A 19,528-nucleotide genomic window follows, 5' to 3' on the forward strand; every position below is an offset into this window, starting at 1 on the left:
CAAATAAATATCTAATTCTATTTATCTATTTTAAATAAATTTACCCTTAATAATTTATATACAATTTTTCTCTCATATATAAAATATATTTAGAGTTGACGTTTATTCGTTCTTTCGTTATTTAGTTGGTTGGTTGAAAATTAAACATATTATGTGTTTGTTTACACAACCAAATCAAATTTATTATTATTATTATTACTAATTTTTTTTTATGTTTTGCAATTTATATTATTTTATCTACTACTTTCAATTCTTCCACATCTTATTAGTGTCGTACATAAATTTTAATTTCAAAGTTTAATCGATCAGTCCTGTTTATTTTGCGCTATTTTTTTCAAAATTTTTCTGTTTAAAATCGCTTCGCTCGTTAAATAATTAAGTTATTACTAAATCCTTATTCCTTTCAAGGATCTAAATAATCAAAATTAAAATAAGGGATAAATTATTTATTGAATTTTAATTTAGTGATTAATATATAAAAAGAACTCTTTAGTTTTATTAAATAATTTAATCTTGATATGGGAAAGAATACTAAGGATAAAGAAACTGCAGATTCCAAAACTGGATAAGCAAAAAAGGCAAAAGTTTCTTCAAAAGAAAAGAAATTAACTAGTAAATCTCCAAAGAAAGTTAAAAATGGAGGAAATGTTAAAAATAGTAAAATAAACGGAGCATTGAAGCCAACAAAAAATTCTGCAAAAGCTAAAGTAGGAAATAAGGAAAAAAGCACTTAAAAAACCGAAAAAGCCAAAAAAATTTAATATTAGCCAACTCCTAACACTCGTTCTAATGCACTTAAAAATAAACTAACTAGATAAAACACTTTTGGTAAACTAGATTTTCTAGCTGATTCTTAGCAAAAAGAAAACAAGCAAAATATGAAGTAAAAAATTTAGATACAATAGACACCATCTATTCATGATGAAGAAGAAATAAGCCATACACCTACTTTTGGTTGCTGATTAAAATTATTTAGAAAATATAATATTAAATTAAATAAAATGTATGCAATTATCTAAGCAATATGTGTATTATCCATAATTTTGTAGAGTTTTAATAAATTTTTTTAAAGTATCTCTATTAGTTTAAATAAATAATATTTCATATTTTTTAGATTATAATAGGAAATTAATTTAAGATTTGAATTTACTACTATAAATAAAACAAATTAGTCTGGCTATAAAGTTTAGAACTTTTATAGATCTTCTAAAATATAGTAAGAAAGTTACATTTTTTAATAATATTTTCATTTTATTTATTTAATTTATTCTAAACAGTAACTTGATCATAATTTTTTGAGTAAATTTCTACTTTGATTTAACCCTTATAATTTTTTTTTTTCAATCTTTGTTAATTTTTGCAAAAATATATTGGAAATTTTTGAAGATTATTTACTTTTTTGTTTTGTCTGAGAAATACTTTTTTGATGAACTAAATAAAATCTGATCACATTTTTTAAAGCTGAATATATCAATCAAGTTACCAAATTAAGATAGATAAAATAGAAATAATCCATTTTTATAATGGTTAAACTAAATTTTTTTTCTATAACAAATTTCTTTTTTATAGATTTTATAGTAAAAGAAAATATTAAAAATAATAAAAACTAATTCTAATCTCGATTAGAAATCAATCTGTAGCCAAATATTTTATGAATAATAAAATTTATAAAAGGGATAATTTTATTTTAAAATTATAAGAGATTATAAAATAAAACTAATAAAAATTCATGATTACTTTAAATTTAAAATAAGGCTCCTTTTATTCTTAACTTATAAAATTTGCTAAAATATATCAATAAAAGCTTGCAATTACACTAATATAACTACAAAGAATAATAAACTTTAGATAAAGTTTGATAGAAAATTAATAGCAACAAAAATAAAATATATTTAAGATCTAAACTATTTATAATATTAAATTTTATATTTATTTATTTTTATAATTTTTTAATTTTTAGGATTAGATTGAACTTATTTGTTTATCTTAACTAAGATATTAAGAAAATATTTTAATTAAGTTTCTTTTAAAAATAGAAATGTTCATAAGCTATTTATATTATCTTAAATTATTTAGAAAATTAGAAATTTCTGAAGAGAAAATCAATTTTAATATAATGCTTTAAAAAGCTTATTTTTCTTTTTATAATAATTCCAAATAGATATTTCAATATAAAACCACGTGTCTAAAATAGTTGAAGAAATAAAGAGTTTATTTATTAAATAAAAACCTTTTATATAATTTTTAATATATTTGTTTGATTTTTGTTTTTTGTATCTTAAATCATCAAATTTAATTTTAATTTTAAAAACTACTCAGAAGCTCTTTTACATAAATGATTCTCAAATTTATTAAAAATTAACATAAAAAATCATAAATGATTTAACATTCTTTTCAGAAATAGTTTATTTTAATTGTGAAAGATTCTAAATAGGAATTTTCTCAAAATAGGAAAAATCTTTTAGAAAGGAATATTAAATGATAATATCCTTAATAATTTTTGTTATAATAGATTTAAATTATTATTTGAAAGCTTATAATCAATCACCAACGTGTTTGTTTGGATTTCTAAAAAAGTAGAACTTGACTTTTCTCTGTTATTTAATTACTTTTGGCTGATACTTTTTCTACACGTATGAATTAATAAATTAATTTAATATTTTTCTGAATTTGCAAGTAAGCTTTTCCAACAAAAATCTTGTAGGAAATAATTAATCTTATCAAAAAAGAATTAAATTATTAGTTTTTACTCAATTGAAAAGTAAATTGATTTAATTAAAATATAATATAAAAAATATCTCAAAAGTTGACTAATTATTAGTTTAAGTAAAAAATCTTTTCAAGCCTATCAATACGCATCCAAAGAAGAAATACCTTAAAATATTTCATTTAATAAATACACTTAAAGCTAGAAGTTTTAAAATTAAGGAATCTTAAGCTTATTAAGGAAATTCTTAATATTGTTTTTAGTTATAATCAATGATATTATGCCCAGAGGGATAAGTAAGCAATGAGCTTACACCAAATAGAGATAAAATTGACATGATAAGAAGAGTTTTATTGATGATTTGGTCTCTTTAATTATTTTTAGCGCTATCCAAGATTGTTGTTTCCTTTTGGCTTTGTTTAAGCGAATTAATTGCATGCTTGATTTTATATTTGTCTATCACTCAATTAAACTTTTGTAATTGTGTTGGATATATTGTTCTTTCAATTTTTAATCTAGTGGCAGTAATAGCATTTATTGGTAATCAACTTTGCCACAATATTGATATAATCTAAGTAAATATGTTTAAAACTGTTGTCTGTTATGCTACTATGGGATTTTATTCCTTCTCACTACCAATTGCTTTTTAGGGTTATAAAAATTTTAAAGGGATTGTTTATGATATGCTTTTAAGTCAGACAAATTGTGAGTAGGAATTTGTAACCAGAGAAAGTAATATATCTATAAATGGTTTTTAGTAGCCATTAAAAATATCTGATTTAGAACCATAATCTCCTAATGAGGATACTACAAAAGTAGAATCATTTTCAATTTCGATTGATGATATTAATTAAAGTTTAAATACAGAGATAGATTTGCAAGATGCTATTTGAAATTTAAATATTAAATGAATACAAAGCTAAATTATATTAAAAAAACAACTAAATGTGATTACTGTAATTATATTAATTGACAATTTATTCTTTACTTCCTATATATTTAACAAATTATATGTACATATCTTACTAATTAGCTCTGTTCTTAAATTTAAACTATACTTTATTTTATTTGCTAGAGTAGAGTTAAATAACTAATATATATTTATCAAATAAAACGCACTTAAAACCATATTGGTTCAAAAAATTTCTTAAATAAACACATATTATTTGAATAATGAATTTGTAAAAAAATTAAACAAAAAAGGCTTTTTTAACATAAAATTTAAAACTTTAAAATTAATTGTTTCCTAATAATTTAATTGGATTTATTTGCTGCTTGTTATTTTTTTATAATTATGATTCAATGTATAAAATAAATATTTAGACAAATAAGTTCATTCTTAAATATTTTAAAATAATTAATTTAAAAAGTCTTTTATTTCAAATATAAAAATTAAATTTGAAACTATTGAAAAATTTATTTAGAAAAAATAAAAAAAAGAAATTTTATTGTGAAGAAATAATTAAAACTATTTTGAAATAAACAAAGATATTTTTTAGGAATAAAACATAGCATATAATATTTCTTTAAAAATAAAATTATTAACATTTAAGTAAGTACTGAGGTTTATTAAAAACAATCAAACATATATTTTATTTATAAGAATAGAGAAAAATAAATAAGCCCATTTGCTTGCTAATTTTAATACTTATTTTAGTCAGAAATTATTTTTTACTCTGATTCCTCAAGAAGTGTATTTGCTTTAAATTCTTTTATGCATATCGCATAAGAAGGCATTATAAGACATTATTCCACGACTTTCGTCTTCTACAAAAAAGGGTTTCAAGTTATTTTCAAATGGATCTTTGTAAAGGACAGTGCGAATATTGTGGTAAGCACCGTTTCTGTTTCTTCTAATTTAATCAATAATAGCATTAACACGTGTTGCAAAATCGTTATCACTAATTGAAGGATATTGTTGAATTTCTCTAAGTTATTCATAGTCGGAAGTACCGTAGAGCTATTCAAAAAGTTAAGGATTAGCATCCTTCATGACGTAAATATAGATAGTCTCACCGTTATCAATTAGATATATACCAAAGCTTGATAAACGATCAATAGAACTAGGAATATTTGTAGGCATGATGACTTTGTCTTCAGCTATATAAGAGCCTGGAGCTAATTCAAGGCTTTGTTGATTTTCAAGGATTGAATGGAGGGCGTATATTTTGGGGTATAAGAAGTTACTTAATTAGTTAGGAGGGAAAGAAAACAAACGATAAATGTCGTAGTAACGATGGTCAGGTCTTGCTCCATTAGTTTTAAATACTTCGGATTTCAATACAGAGAGAATATATATTATTAAATATTTAGTAGATTCTGGTAAAATAAGCTAACTTGGAGAGCTGCTAGCTGCTACATTATTACGGTAAGAATAGAAAATATTGACTATTTGAGATATTAAAGAGTCGTGAAGTTGCTTGAGAGTTTGGCTGCTAATGTTAGAAAGGGTTCTACGAACAATTAATGAGAAAGTTGCATCTAAATCACCTTATTTAAACATGTTCTAAATGCTTGAATTTACAGGGACAGCCAAATTGATTACTCTGATCATGTTTTGACCATATATGTTTGTGTAAAGACATGCATATTAAATGTAGGCTTCGGCTGTACTGATTTTATCTTCTTGCTTGTACATAACTCCTAAAACTGAGTCAGGATTCATTGAACTCATTTGCAAATCCTTTACAGAAACTTTACCTTTAGTAGTGTAGTAATCTTCTAAAATAATACCTAAGCTAGTACGAACAGTCATAATGCAATCAATAAAGTATGGTCTTGTTAGATTTCTGAATAATTCATAGTGGACCTTTTCTGCATCGCTAACAGTATAATGAGGGTAGTAGTATAACTAACCACCAGTTTCAGTGCAAAGAAGACTAGTAGTTACCAAATCACAGTAATCAGGACTAAATATGAAAAGATCAACAGTAATTGAGTTTCTGAGGAGATTTACTGCTAATTCTTGGTATGATTTATCTTGTGGGGCATACAGAGTCTTTTCTTAATCAGTATTCATTACTTTTACATCATCCCTACGCTTTAATTTTCCATAACCTAAAGTGGGAAGCTAAGATGAAAAAACAATAATACGAGCAGGGTGGTCTTCTAACATTGAAGCAATGCTCTGAACTACAGAACCTACTGATGCTGTTTTAACATGAAAAACTTTGCTTGCTTCAGCTTCTTAAAGAACTAATTCGCTATTTTTTTAAAGCTTTTCGACAAGATAGTCAATCTTTTCACGATCTTCTATAATGTTTAAGAAGAGAGCATTACGAGGGAATGGACAATAAGGATCATCAAGATCTGAAACTACAATTAATTGAGGATCGTTGCTGAGATCCTTTGGAATGCTATAAAAGTTTATCTAAGATCCATAAGTGCAAATAGAAACGGCTGTACGCTCTGGAGCAGGAATGCTACCCAAAGCCATGCTTAAGGAATAGAGAGCTTAAGCGAATATGCCTGACTGAATAGTAGCAGGAGTCATCTCTAAACAAAGCATAATATAGTTATTGCTAACTTTCTTCTTGGCGTAGTTGCTAGGAGCAACCATATCATAAACAGCCTTTGATAATTCAGGACGAGCTTATTTATCGCTACGCTCGTTATAGCCATTTAGAGGGCTGTAATACTCATTTGGTACTTTGTTAGGTTTTTAACATATATTACAAATAGCTACATTTCCTCCATCCTAAAACTTAAAATAAGGGTTGGCATATGCGTGGCAACGCATACATCTAAATAAAGATTACATTTGCACAACCTTTCCATTTTCTGATTCTTCTTTTGTGAAATAGTCTGAAACAGGAACAGGTTCTTCCTAACCGACAGGATCGCTAAAAGGCTATACTATGCAACCTTAGGGGAATTAAGTTTAGGCCATCACGTTAGGCTCAGTTGCGAATGAATAGATACTTGGACGTATGAAGCGAGGTCCAGCATTTCCATCATCGCGTTAAATAAAATATTGATAAGAGTGAGGAGGAATTGCTTGGGTGCTTGTTGACAAAGAACTGCAAATTACTTCTCTATATTTTTGAGTTTCTTCTTAGAAAACCAAAGGACGAGGATAATCCATGCTAGATTTGCTACTTTTCCTAGCAGGAGACTGAGTACCTCCCATGACATCCTATCCAGATGATTATCTTCTAACTAAATCGTTGGCGCTTTAATCTGGTAAAGTACTTTGGGTTGAGCCCATTCCATAATTAGGATTGTAATTTGGATTTAGGTTTTGCTTATGCATTTCATGCTATTTCTCATAGTAAGCCTAGTTTGGGTTTTAATTGGAGATGTTAGGGTCTTAATAACCTTAATTTTAATTTTGATATTAATATTAGCTTTATCCCTAATATTAATTATATTAATTCTATCCATATTATGCTCCCTAATCAGGCTATTCCTATGTTTACTGTACTTGATGGTGGCCAGCAGCTCCACCTTTTCTTAAGTGTGGTAATCTATTTGACATTTATCTATCTATCGCTCTTCTTTAAAATCTTATTTTACTCTTAAAAAAAATTAAATATCTTTTTTCTTAACAAAAAACCTTTATTTTGTTTGATATATTTGATAAAACATACAAAAGCAAATTTTTTGAATGAAAGAAAGAAAGACCCTTCATTCAGTTTTTGTATATGTAATTTATTTATTTTTCTATTCATAAAACTTAAAATTTGTCAAGTTAACATGATTAAAAAACAAGCAAAAAATAAAAAGAAAGGCGTATCTATTCAATTTTTGACAATAATTTGCTCACAAATGGTCATCCGTAAAGACATAAATCAAATAAACTAAATCTTCTTAGTGCTTTTATTTACACGTAATTTTTTATTTTCAATTATTTTTTAATAAGCAATCTTAATTAATAATTTATTCAACTTCATAGTACCTACATATATTCAATATATTAAATCACATTTATAATTTTACTAAATGATAATTAATTTCTTCATGTGATAAAAATTTATTTATTTTAATTAATTGAAAAATAAAAAAATCCGAACTCCCGGGTTCGAACCGGGGACCACCGGATGACTACAAACTTTACAGTCCGATGCTCTTCCAACTGAGCTAAGTTCGGTTCGTTAACAAAATTATCAACCATTTGACTTTCTTATTTATCTCTTTATTAAATAGAATAAGATTATAAATTTAACTCGAAATAAACATTTATTTCAATTAACCTTAAAACATTATCAAAGTATTAAAAACATTATTAAAAAATATTATTGTTTACAATAAAATTTGTAATACCGTTATCCATCAATTAATATCTATTCGAATGATACAAAAATTTCTAAAAAGAGAGTACATAGATTAAATAAGAATTTTAGTTAAAAATATTATCTAAAAATTAATTAATGAGGATTTATAGTATCTTTATCTTTTAATATAAAATTATTTTTTTAGAAAATCTTGATATAAACTTAAATTTTAATTTTATTGGTTTGACTATTAGCAAATAAAAAAATCTATTTATACTATCATTATTACTATGCTTTTATTTAAATAGTATTATTTGATTAATTTTAAAAATCGAGTCTTAATCTAAATAAAATACCCTTTGAATTAAAATTGAAACAAATAATAATAATTTTTTATTAATATTTATAAAATTGATCTCAAAAAATACTTATTTTATTTCAAATTAAAAATTATTTATTCTTAAAAATTTTATATTTCAATTAAAGTAAAGAATTCATTTTAATTATTTAATGAATCAAAATTTGATATTTTATTAAATAGGATTATAATTGTTGCTTTTTGTCTCCTACTTGCTTAAATGAAATTCTTGCTTTAAAAAAATAATAAAAATTTATTAATTTATTAAATTTGATCATATCTAATCAACTTAAGTTTTAATTTACATAAAATTGGTAAATAAATTGTTTTAAAATATTATTTTGCTAAATTTACCTAGAATTATAGAGATTTTAATTTGTTTGGAAGCTGCACTAAAGTATAATAAAATTTAAATCAACAGAAAGAATAATATATTTATTTTATACTTAAATAAATTTTATGATTACCTTAAAACAACTTTATTAATATTATAGAATATTAAATTAAAAAAATATTAAAGTTATTTTAGATTAAAAAAATGGTAAAAAAAAATAAACTAATCATCAGTTATAGAAATATTATATTAATATTCAATATAACTCTTTTAATTGCTTAATCAGCAAGTAACCAATGCATAAGTAATTGTTTAGTGTGTTAGGGATAAAAATGTTTATAATGCAATTAAGACTATATTTTGAATAGCTCATTAAACATTTGTGTTTATCAAAATTGCCAAAAAGGTATGGCTTTGTAGCAAGCAATTGATTCTACTGGATAAATTTAAAATAAGTGTGTTGCTATTTGTTAGTAATAACAATATTTGAATGGATTGACTAATACTTGTTAGTCATTAAGTTAATGCTCTTCATCTTATTTTACTTCTACTAGCAGTACTACTAACTCTAATAACATTATTGATTTAAAAATGTTAAATGATAGCAGCCTTTTAGCATTTTACTCAAATTTTATGTCACAGATTAGAGTTGATACAGGACAACTCGAATTAAGTCTTAGCTATGGAGCATAAGCAATAAAGTCTTAATATTTTAATGGTTTGTATTACATATTTAAGACAGATAACTCTATTATTCTGTGGGAAGTAGAGTTTGATAAAAAATTGTTAGTCTCTTAAATTTAATTTGGAGTCAGTATAAGTGATAGCCAGATAATTAATATTAGTGAATTAATTGGTGCTTATTTAACGTTTGATGTCTTAAATTCAATAATATATATCAACCCACTAATAGAATTAGTTAATAATCAAATTTTATAAAATAAAATTCCTTTAAAAATATCATATGCAAACAATAGTTATTTTATCTAATAGAATTTGATTTTTGTTTTTTCCTCTCAAAGTCTTAAGGTATAAGTAATTGAAACTGATTAATCTTTTAAATTAACATCTACAGTTTTGCTTTAAGTAAACAACTTTGCAAATTCATTTTAAAATGTTATTAATGCAATTTACCAAAATGCGCAAAATGTTTTTTTTATAATTACATAAAATGCTTCTTTTGTATATAGATGCAAAATATCATCTTGCAGTACTGTAAGTTTACCTTCATAACCAAAAAAAATGATATAATCAGAATCAAGTTAATAAAAATTAAATATAATAATTTAATGCTATTTAAGTTTATTAATATTTGATGACAACTTAACTATTGTTCAACAATTTAACTTTGATAATCAAATTTTAGATTTCACAATTTCTTATTTCTCCTAAAACAGAATGAGAGAAATTTATTTGCTTTCTAACAACTAATAACTTATAATCTATTAAGAAACATAGTAAATAAATTAAATTTTGTTTGTTAAAACAGATTAAATAAAAGTCTATTCTTAATAACTGCAAAATTTGATTACCGTTAATTAAGATAATGGAATAATTAATTATTTGGCTATAATTGGTAACGGACTCTAAATTATAAGTAAATCTAATAATCAACAACAATAATAATAGAAATAAATTATCTCATCTTAATTTTAGCCAAATTATATTACTAACTAAGGAATTGTTACAGATATTCTTATCTTTGATGATTTAAACGCTTTAGCTACTTGCTCAAAAGAGGGAAGATTGTTTGTGTGGGATATAACCAAAGTGTATGATGCTTAATTTAGCTATCTTTATTATAATAACCAAGATAGCTGCTTAAAGTTATATAGGTTATCAATTTATTAGATAATTGCTCTTTTCTAAAATACTATTGTCATCTTAGATATAAGATAGTCAACACCTTTAAAAGTAATTTAGAAAAATAATCCAAATCCAACAAAAGAATTCATTACCTCTAATAAAAATTTAGGAATTCTAATTTATGATGGAATCCTAAACTGTATTAAAAATGATGGTAGCTTACTATTTTCAACAAATGATCCAAGCTTTACATAAAATATATATAATATATATATAAGCTACAATAATCTCCTATTCTTTTAATATTAAAACTAAATGAAGGTATATAAGGTAGATCCTACTTAAAATACAATCTAAAATCAAATGACACTTTTTTCAACTTACAATAGTCCAAGTAAAGTAAATATTTAGCTCTCAAAAATTAAACCTTTTCCAGAGTCACTTTATTCCTCAGTAGGATATACTTTTGAAGTAGTTATTTTTGATACAAGTTCTTCCTTTTATATTTTCGATGAATAATTTCACGTTTTATAGCAAGTTAATCAAGTTCCATTAATTTCAGCTGTTGATTTTAATTTCCTTATTTCTAACCCCTTAGATCCAAATTATTTTGTGATGGGATATACGACCTAGCAGACAGCGGCATTTAAATTTTAGGTTTATAATATTTAAAAAGGAGTAAATGCTGCTAATTTAGCTGCATTTATAGTTTCAGGATCTTATCTGATGGAGCCACGAAAAGTACCAAATAAACCGAGTTAGTATGATCTTGAAATTGTAATTCCTTTGAGCTATTTTACTTCGAATAATGTCTTCAGATATGATACGAATGTGGCAGCAAATGTATTCTAAATGGGGAAACAAATATAGAATGAAATTCAGTCAATCTATAAAACCTTTCCAGATTTATCATATAATTTTTTTGGAGGATAATCAGGATTTGTCGGAATATCACCTTTAAATACAAATTATGTTAAGCAGGTTTTTTCTCTTTCTTCCAATGACATTATAAATGTTTAATAATGTTACAGTTTAGGAGTTTATTTTGTAATTTCTAAAAAAATTTAAATAGTAAATATCCACACAAATAGCTTGATAGAGGAAATCATATTTAAAGACACTACACAATAATCAGTTCAGGGATTTTAAATTTTTGCTGATTTATAAATAGCAATTGCCTTTAAATCTTCATAGCTAATATTAAAAAATTTTAAGGATGGACAAACTTATTCCTATACAAACATAAATAACTTATCTTTTTACAATTTAGAAAAAGAAAATCAATTGATTACTATCTTTGGGTCAAAAGTAGTAAAGTTACAATTAAATTTAAATGAATATTAGTAAATCGGAGCTCTCATTTTGTAAAATAACTACATTGTTGGATGTGTATTATCTTCAGTAAATTACTATTGTAAATTATAGGATGGATCTATCAATATCATAACCCAAAATAAATTAAGCATATTGAATTCAATTTAAAACAAATTTTTAGGAAATAATTATAATTTTTAGTTAGATGAAACAAACAATTAACTCTTTTTATTTAATACATCTATTTTTGTTTATGATTTGACAGGAATTTTTTAGATTTAATTAACACAGTCGAATGGCCTGATAAGTATATTTAGCTTATGTACTAACGACATATCATATGTAACAGCCTCAAGTAATTTTTATTAATTTTTTATTTATTAAATTAGTCATTTAGTGTTTATTTTATTAATCAATTTCAATATTCTAATTAAAAAAAATAAATTTAGGTGTCACTGTTATGCAAAGAGGTAGTTTAGTAGTAAGAACAGTTATCAGTAGTCCAGGTGGAGGTAATATCGTATAATTAATGTACTTACCGAATTAGAATCACATATTGTTCTTCACAACTCAAATGAGATTTGGATAAATATTTGTATACAGTTTGAGTACACTTTTGTAAGTAACTTCTATAAAAAATACATACACCTAAAATCCAATTTCTCTAACATGTGCTATGATTTATGACATTTTTCAAAATTATCTTGTATACATAGATCTTACTGGGAATATTCTCATTATTTCTTACACTGGGGCATATTCTATGGTTAATTTTTTAAAAATGAACTAATTTGATGATGGTTTTAGTGCTCCTATTGGGTTTTCTTTAGACTTTGATATGAATAACATTCTTGTTTACAGCAGTTCAAATGTCTTTTAAATTCCTTATTCTTCTATCAATTTATGGTACAACAGGATAATTAATTATCCTAAAAATTAATACTTTGCTTTAAACAGTGGATAAAATTCTGAGCAGTATTTCATTGTTGGTACATAGAACATTCTTTATACTTATTAGAATAATCAATTTTAAAGTTTCAACTACTTTAATGAAGATGATCGTTTAAGTTCAGTCAGCTATATTCCTGATTAGCAACTCTTAATAGTCGGTTTTACTCAGTAAATTAATATCTATTAACAATTTTCTTCAAATAACTTATCTCTTAGCAATAAAGTAATTATCACAGGTTATAAGTTGAAAGAATTTATTACTCCAAATATTTTTTTGACTTTTGAAAATTCTATAGTAGATTATAATTTTTAGTAAAATTCTGAGAATTATAAAATAACATGGAATTTAGGTGTTTCTATAACAAGCTATTTATGGCTTAATTCTTCTTCACTTATTATTGTAGGATTTAATACTGGAGATCTCTTATTTTACAATTATTAATTATAAAAATAAACCAATATAAATGTAGATTCTACTCCTATTATTTTTATTTAAGAAGGACTGAACTCAATTTGGGCTTGTTCAGTTATAGGGATTATATAGTAAATCAGCACATCTTCTCAATAAACTACCTAAACTTTTAACTTGGCTTCTATTGTAACTCTCTAATAAGCAGATAAAATAAACGTCTTTTCAATAGATGAATAAAATTAGAGAATTTTTGTTAGTCTTTTAGAATAATATTTATTATATATATTTTCTTACTCAACTTAAGCTTTGCAAATACAGTAATATTTGAGCTTCCCACACCACGAAAAGAATAATATTTATTTTTCTAAAAATTATCTTATCATGTATTCAACATCTTAAATAAATATTCACAATAGGTCAAGTTTACAGTTTTTAAAAAGTTTAAAAAGAGAAAATGTTTATGATCAAATAATGTCTATTTACTTTGTAAATGAGACCTATTTAATAATACCATTCTAGAGGAAACTTGAGTTATACTCATATGATGTTATTTCTAACACTATGCAATTTTTAGATCAAATAATAACAATATTACCTTAAGTCATAAAAACTCAAATCATATCTAATGGTTAATAACTATAGCTAATAGGATTTTCTAACAATATGGTATTTGAAAATAGATACTCTGTTCAATTGATAAGTAGCCAATCTACTTAATGCAGCCTAAATATTGATGTTTAAGATTATACCAGTACTTAGCAACAGCTTTCATTAATACCTCCTACTACAGTTCCTTATTTTACATGGTAGAATAGGATAACTGTTACTTCTTCTAATAGTAATAATTATTTTTATATGAACATGTTTTCAGATAATTTAGATTTAGTGAGTACTTCATCAACTTAAAATACTCTCCTTGTAATATAATCTCCTATTAATAGTAACAATAATTTAATAAATGGCATGCAGACAATAAGTTTAAGCAATTAAATTTTCGCTTAGTTTTCTAAATAGTAAGTATTATTAAACAGCTTATAATTTTAATTAATTGATACAAGTAATTATCAGTCAAGTATAGTTATTGCTTTCAATTCTTTTGTATAACAGGTGAGCTTCTAAAATATTGTACTTCCTAACTAAAAAACTCTTTCTTAAGCACAATTTTAGTTTAAAAATATGAAAACTATTGTTTTCAATAATATTGTCATAGATAAATGGAATTTACTTTAAAATCTAAGAAATCTATAGCAATAATAACAAACAGCTTCTCAACTTTCAAGTTAAAATTCAGGCTTTTTTAATTTCTAAAATTGTAGTAGTGTTTATTTATATGGAATTTCAATTAAAAATTCTATCATAAATATTAGTAATTTTTCTACACTATTCTTATTCAACACAATTAACGAAGTTATTTTGGAAGACTTTTATGTAGAAAACTTGTAAACAATTGTATAATTAGCCACATTTTAAAATGTCTAAAAAATAACAATAAAAAACTTAACAATAAGTGATTCTTAATTCCTTTTATCTAAATAAAGCAGTACTAGCTTAAATTAATTTATAATCTAAATTTCAGGCTGTCAAAATACTATTATATAAAACTCTTTATTTACTTCAAATTAAAATATGCTCTTTTTAAATACAAAAAATTACATCGTAATTAATTAACAATTAGTGTATCTAGAAAGCGATTAGCTTACTCTATTGAATATTAGGCTTGAAAATAATTAAAATATACAATAAAACACAGGTTTAGCAATAATGAGCATAAGTTCTTCAATAAATAATTTGGATACCTTAAATATAACGCAAAATCAATTTAACATTTAATTTGAATCAACAGTTTCTATTTTTATTCAGAATTCTGTATTTTAGTATAATATTGGTATTAATGGGGGAGCTTTATCTATTATCAATAACATTGGCTCTGTTATTATATAAAGAAGTTAGTTTTTATTTAACAAAGCCTAAGGAAGTGGAGGAGCTATTTATCTAAATTTGGCTTAAGGTTCTGTAAATTTAGACTAATCTAATCAAATAAGCAATAACAAAGCAATTATAGGTGGTGGAATTAGGTTGTATAGTTATGCAAACTCAATTTAAGTATCTATACATAAAGGTATTATTGAAAATAATAATGCTGACATTTATGGAAACAATTTTGCTACTTTTTTAGAATCAATCTTTGCTTCTTGCTCAAATATGAATTGTTTTTTCAATAAGTCTAATAATTAGTTAAGTATAGAGAGGTTTAATAGTGGAGATACAGCTCACTTATCTATCATTTTTTTAGACTAAGATGGTAGATCCATGAGTTTTGATCCCTCAAAAGTAGATTCAAACAGTTACCCAAGTGAAATAATTGACGAAATTAAAAGTTATTAATTATAAGTAACAACATCATTAAATGGTAATGAAAAAATAAATATTAATGGTGAAAACTTCATTAGTTACAACAGATTCTCATAAAATACCTCTGCTTTCGAGCTAAACAATTTCCAAATTTTATCAATTCCATAAACAACCTAGCAAATTAATATAAACTACTAAATACTTCCTACAAAAATACAACAATTGAGTAATTCTAGCAAAAATTCAATTTTAACAAGTATATAATTTAGAGAATGTATTGTAGGAGAAATAATGAAAGCTTACTCTTAAACTATATTTTCTTGCTAAAAGTGTTTGGCAGGAACTTATTCTTTTGCAGAAACTGACCTTATCATGGAAAACAAGTAAGGTTAAATATAGTGCAAAAAATGTCCTTACTCTGCTATCAGCTGTGAAGGAAATTAAATTTAACTTAAAAATAGTTATTGGAAAATGAATGACACAACTGACGAAATAATTTATTGTGTCAATAATCCAAATTCTTGCCAATCTGAAAATAGCGAAAGTAGAAAAGGGTGTATAAAAGGATATATAGGACCTTTATGTGAAACATGTGATTTAATCGGTGATGTTTGGGATGGTTAAAGGTACACTAAATCTTTATCTTCTAGTTATGAATGCTCACAGTGTAGCTCTCTTTATTACCAAATAATTTTTATTGTCCTTTCTATTTTATTTTTATCAATATATTTTTTGATGAGCTTGGAAATCTTTATGAATAATTTTTATCATAGTCAGCTATGTCACTATTTGAGGTTTTTGCAGATTATACCAATATCCTAAAGCTAGATCAAAGATAGATCTTCTTTATACATAAAAATTTTAACAAATTACATTTAAAACTCTTCAGTTTTAATTAACTATTCTTACTACTTCATCCCAAGCTTAATCTCTGTAATTCCTAACTCTTTTGGATAGCCAAGTAACAAACTAGTAATTGGATTATAGTGTTTACTAAGTATATAGTACCTAAAAAAAAATGGAATTTTACAGACAGTTTCTATATTTCAGTCCTTAATTCCTCTAATTTTTATATTTTTATTAACTCTCATTTTGTTTATAGCATTTTTAATAAAGAGAGGAAAGTTCTAAAAAGCTAAATTCTATACCCTCTATAATATATTGTTTGTGTTCTTCTAGCCTGATCAAGTAAATTAACAAATTTCAAAAACTTTTTCTTTGAATAAATAATATTTTATGCAATATTACTAATAAAAAATACATTACTATTAGTAAATTTATTTTAAACTTCTTATTTTTAGTTTTTAAATAAATTTATTTTTTCATTTTTAACAAATTTTTGGTTTCATTTTTACTATTATTAATTAGGTAACATTTTTGACTAAATTGTTAAGTTGTAGATAAATTGGATCTTATAGTTACGCAAGTGAAAATTTACTACTACTCTGTGATGATGATAATTACTAATCATTTCAAAGAAAATTCGCAATTCCACTTCTGGTTTTTTGGATAGGAGTACCTGTGATATCTCTGATAGCAATATATAAAAAAAGAAATAAATTAAACACTTGCTATACTTAATACAGATTAGGATATTTTACAACTGGATTTAAATAGAAATTCTTCTATTGGGAGTTTGTTAGAATGTATTTGAAAATTTTAATTATTTTGATTTTTACTATTTACAATTCTAATTTATATATAACTTATTTGATAATAATACTAATTTTCTTTGGTTACATAAAAATGACAAAAAGCTATTAGCCATTTTAAAGTATTAGTCTTTCTAACATGGAAATAACATCTTATGCTATATTAATAACAAATGTGACTTTATAAATATTTTAGTTAGAGTACGACACAATAGTTTTATAAATATTTTCAGCTACAATTCATAGTTGGATGATTTTATATTTGATTTTGGTCATCATATTTATAAAAATTAATGATTAGTAAAATTTATTTGGGAAAATATTTAGATGTTTCCTTAGATTTATTCTACCTTAAAAGTATTATATTAAACTTACTTCAAGCAACAAGATAAAATTTTCAACGTTTTTAATGTGGAAAAAAGTCAGAAAAAATATATAATTGATTATATTAAAGAAAGCTTTTGAAAAAGTAGAAACATCAGAAGTTTTAAATCTGAATGTTAATAATACAACTATAAAAGACAGTATCAGTAAATTAAATTATTATTTTAATTAATTGTTCTATTTGTAAAATTTTACTTTATACTTTAAAATAGTGAAGAATATCAGTAAATCTATCCATAATTCAATGAGATTAATATCTAATTTAACAAGTCAATAAAATGATGTACAACTGAATTAAACAAATAGTAATAGCAGAATAAAAATCTTGGACCATGACAAATAAAAATAAAAAAGCAATTTTATTTAAAGATTAAAAATTAGCGATTCATCATAGTAGCAGGAAAATTATATGTAATAAGATTATGTAATTTAAAGTATGATAGATTTAGAAGATATTAATGAATTAAATGAAAATAAAATTTAAGATTAAAATGAGCTTTAATTTTCTTAATTTTAGACTTTATCTATGAAGAATTCAATGTAAAAAGGAAATAAATAAATATAAAAGTAAACAAAATTAGAATGCAAATGATACTTTTACCTAATTACATAAAAATTTGTTTTTATTTACTTATTTATTATTTTGTGATTTACTTAATCTATTACTTGTATTTTTAAATAAGCAGGAATATCAACCACTGTATTCTTTTAATGTTCAGAAAGAAATCTAAGAATATCTTTATGATAAAATTCTTTTAAATTAATTTTTTCTTAATAAATTTTTAATTTAGCTTTTTCAAAATGTTTTTTATTACATTGACTATAACATTAACCTCTAGTTTTTGTTTATTTCAATGGATTGTATTTTCTAATATGAATTTAGAGTTAATTTTATTTAAATTAGAACTAATAAAAAAAATTTTAGATATTAATCAAAATTTGATAATATACCCAAATCCTAACTTTATTTGATATTTCTACAAAAGTCTTTAAAGATATTAATTTATAAGTAAATCTAATAAACACAAAAAATATATATATATAAATGTGAATATTCAAGTAATTAAATAATTTATTTGAATTATTTTTATAAGGCCATCTTAAATTTAATGGTATTCAAATTATATTCATACATTCATATATAACAAATACATATAAACTTAATAATTTCTAAATTTTACTCATGAATATTAAGTGATAAATTTTTATTTATTTTTTTTCTTTTTTGCTCTTTATAAAATATTTATTTTTAAATTTCATGTAGCGTAGGCAAGAAATTTAGTAAGTTAAATCAAATTGTTTGTAGATATTATGTTGGTCTCCTTTTTTATATTCTATTTTGATTTTTTCAGATAATAATCCTTCCTTCACTTAGGAAATATCTTAAATGAATAATTCAGTAAATAAGAGCTATAACCTTTAATTTTGGTCTTTAACTAGTTCTTTGAATTTCTTCCTTCAGAGCTATTTTCGTCGTAAACTCTTCTAGGAATCTAAATACTTGGTCTGTGATTTCTTCTAAAGCTTCAATGACCATCAATCATATCTAGGTTCTTTACTAATACCGAATTAAAACTCTTTGTAATGGTTCGGAGATGAAGTTCTAAGATCGAAAGGAATCTTTTAATTATTTTATTTTGTTTAAAATTAAAATTTTAACATCATATTTCATCCTTCCACTATTTTCAAATTTATCTATTATATATTCAAAGATATTATCTTCGTTCTAATTTAATAAATCATCAAAATTATCATAATTTTTATCAATATAAATAGTTGGAATAGAAGTATCAAAGAAATATTTATTTTTTATTAAACTTATATTGTTAATATTATTAAACAGATAGAGTATGTTACCATACAAATTTACAGAAAAAGGTTTCATATATCTTGTTTTTATATTTTATAAAATTAATTAATTAATTTCAAAAATAGTAAATCCCCGCGGGTTACTTCAGGCGAAACATCTGTATTAATTAAATTATAAAATTATATATTTTTATATAAATCATATTCAAACGCATCAACCATTCAAAAAAATAGTG

General features: G+C 23.7%; 4 protein-coding genes across 4 annotated transcripts; 2 read left to right on the forward strand and 2 right to left on the reverse strand. All coding sequences in view use genetic code 6, as the record gives it.

The window, feature by feature from the left end:
* Window positions 1-590: 590 nt before the first annotated feature.
* On the reverse strand, window positions 591-1,289 carry TTHERM_000073172 (transmembrane protein, putative; the record flags this gene model as incomplete). The annotated part of the gene is made up of 2 exons (XM_012797542.1): window positions 591-958; window positions 1,151-1,289. The coding sequence occupies 2 exons, from the start codon at window positions 1,287-1,289 to the stop codon at window positions 591-593; spliced, it is 507 nt and encodes a 168-aa protein (XP_012652996.1).
* A 1,690-nt stretch (window positions 1,290-2,979) lies between these two features.
* On the forward strand, window positions 2,980-3,600 carry TTHERM_00073190 (transmembrane protein, putative; the record flags this gene model as incomplete). The annotated part of the gene is made up of 1 exon (XM_001015558.1): window positions 2,980-3,600. The coding sequence occupies one exon, from the start codon at window positions 2,980-2,982 to the stop codon at window positions 3,598-3,600; it is 621 nt and encodes a 206-aa protein (XP_001015558.1).
* A 791-nt stretch (window positions 3,601-4,391) lies between these two features.
* Window positions 4,392-7,184, reverse strand: TTHERM_00073200 (Sec23/Sec24 trunk domain protein; the record flags this gene model as incomplete). Its single annotated transcript, XM_001015559.1, has 1 exon — window positions 4,392-7,184. One exon carries the CDS (start codon window positions 7,182-7,184, stop codon window positions 4,392-4,394), a length of 2,793 nt encoding a protein of 930 aa, XP_001015559.1.
* Window positions 7,185-9,020: 1,836 nt separating this feature from the next.
* Window positions 9,021-17,923, forward strand: TTHERM_00073220 (transmembrane protein, putative; the record flags this gene model as incomplete). Its single annotated transcript, XM_001015560.2, has 8 exons — window positions 9,021-9,426; window positions 10,102-11,832; window positions 12,182-16,635; window positions 16,816-17,093; window positions 17,401-17,456; window positions 17,558-17,629; window positions 17,696-17,788; window positions 17,865-17,923. 8 exons carry the CDS (start codon window positions 9,021-9,023, stop codon window positions 17,921-17,923), a joined length of 7,149 nt encoding a protein of 2,382 aa, XP_001015560.2.
* Between the last annotated feature and the right edge of the window lie 1,605 nt (window positions 17,924-19,528).

This window comes from Tetrahymena thermophila, assembly GCF_000189635.1.
Source record: "Tetrahymena thermophila SB210 genomic scaffold scf_8254650, whole genome shotgun sequence".
In the NCBI taxonomy this organism is placed as follows: Eukaryota; Ciliophora; class Oligohymenophorea; order Hymenostomatida; family Tetrahymenidae; genus Tetrahymena; species Tetrahymena thermophila.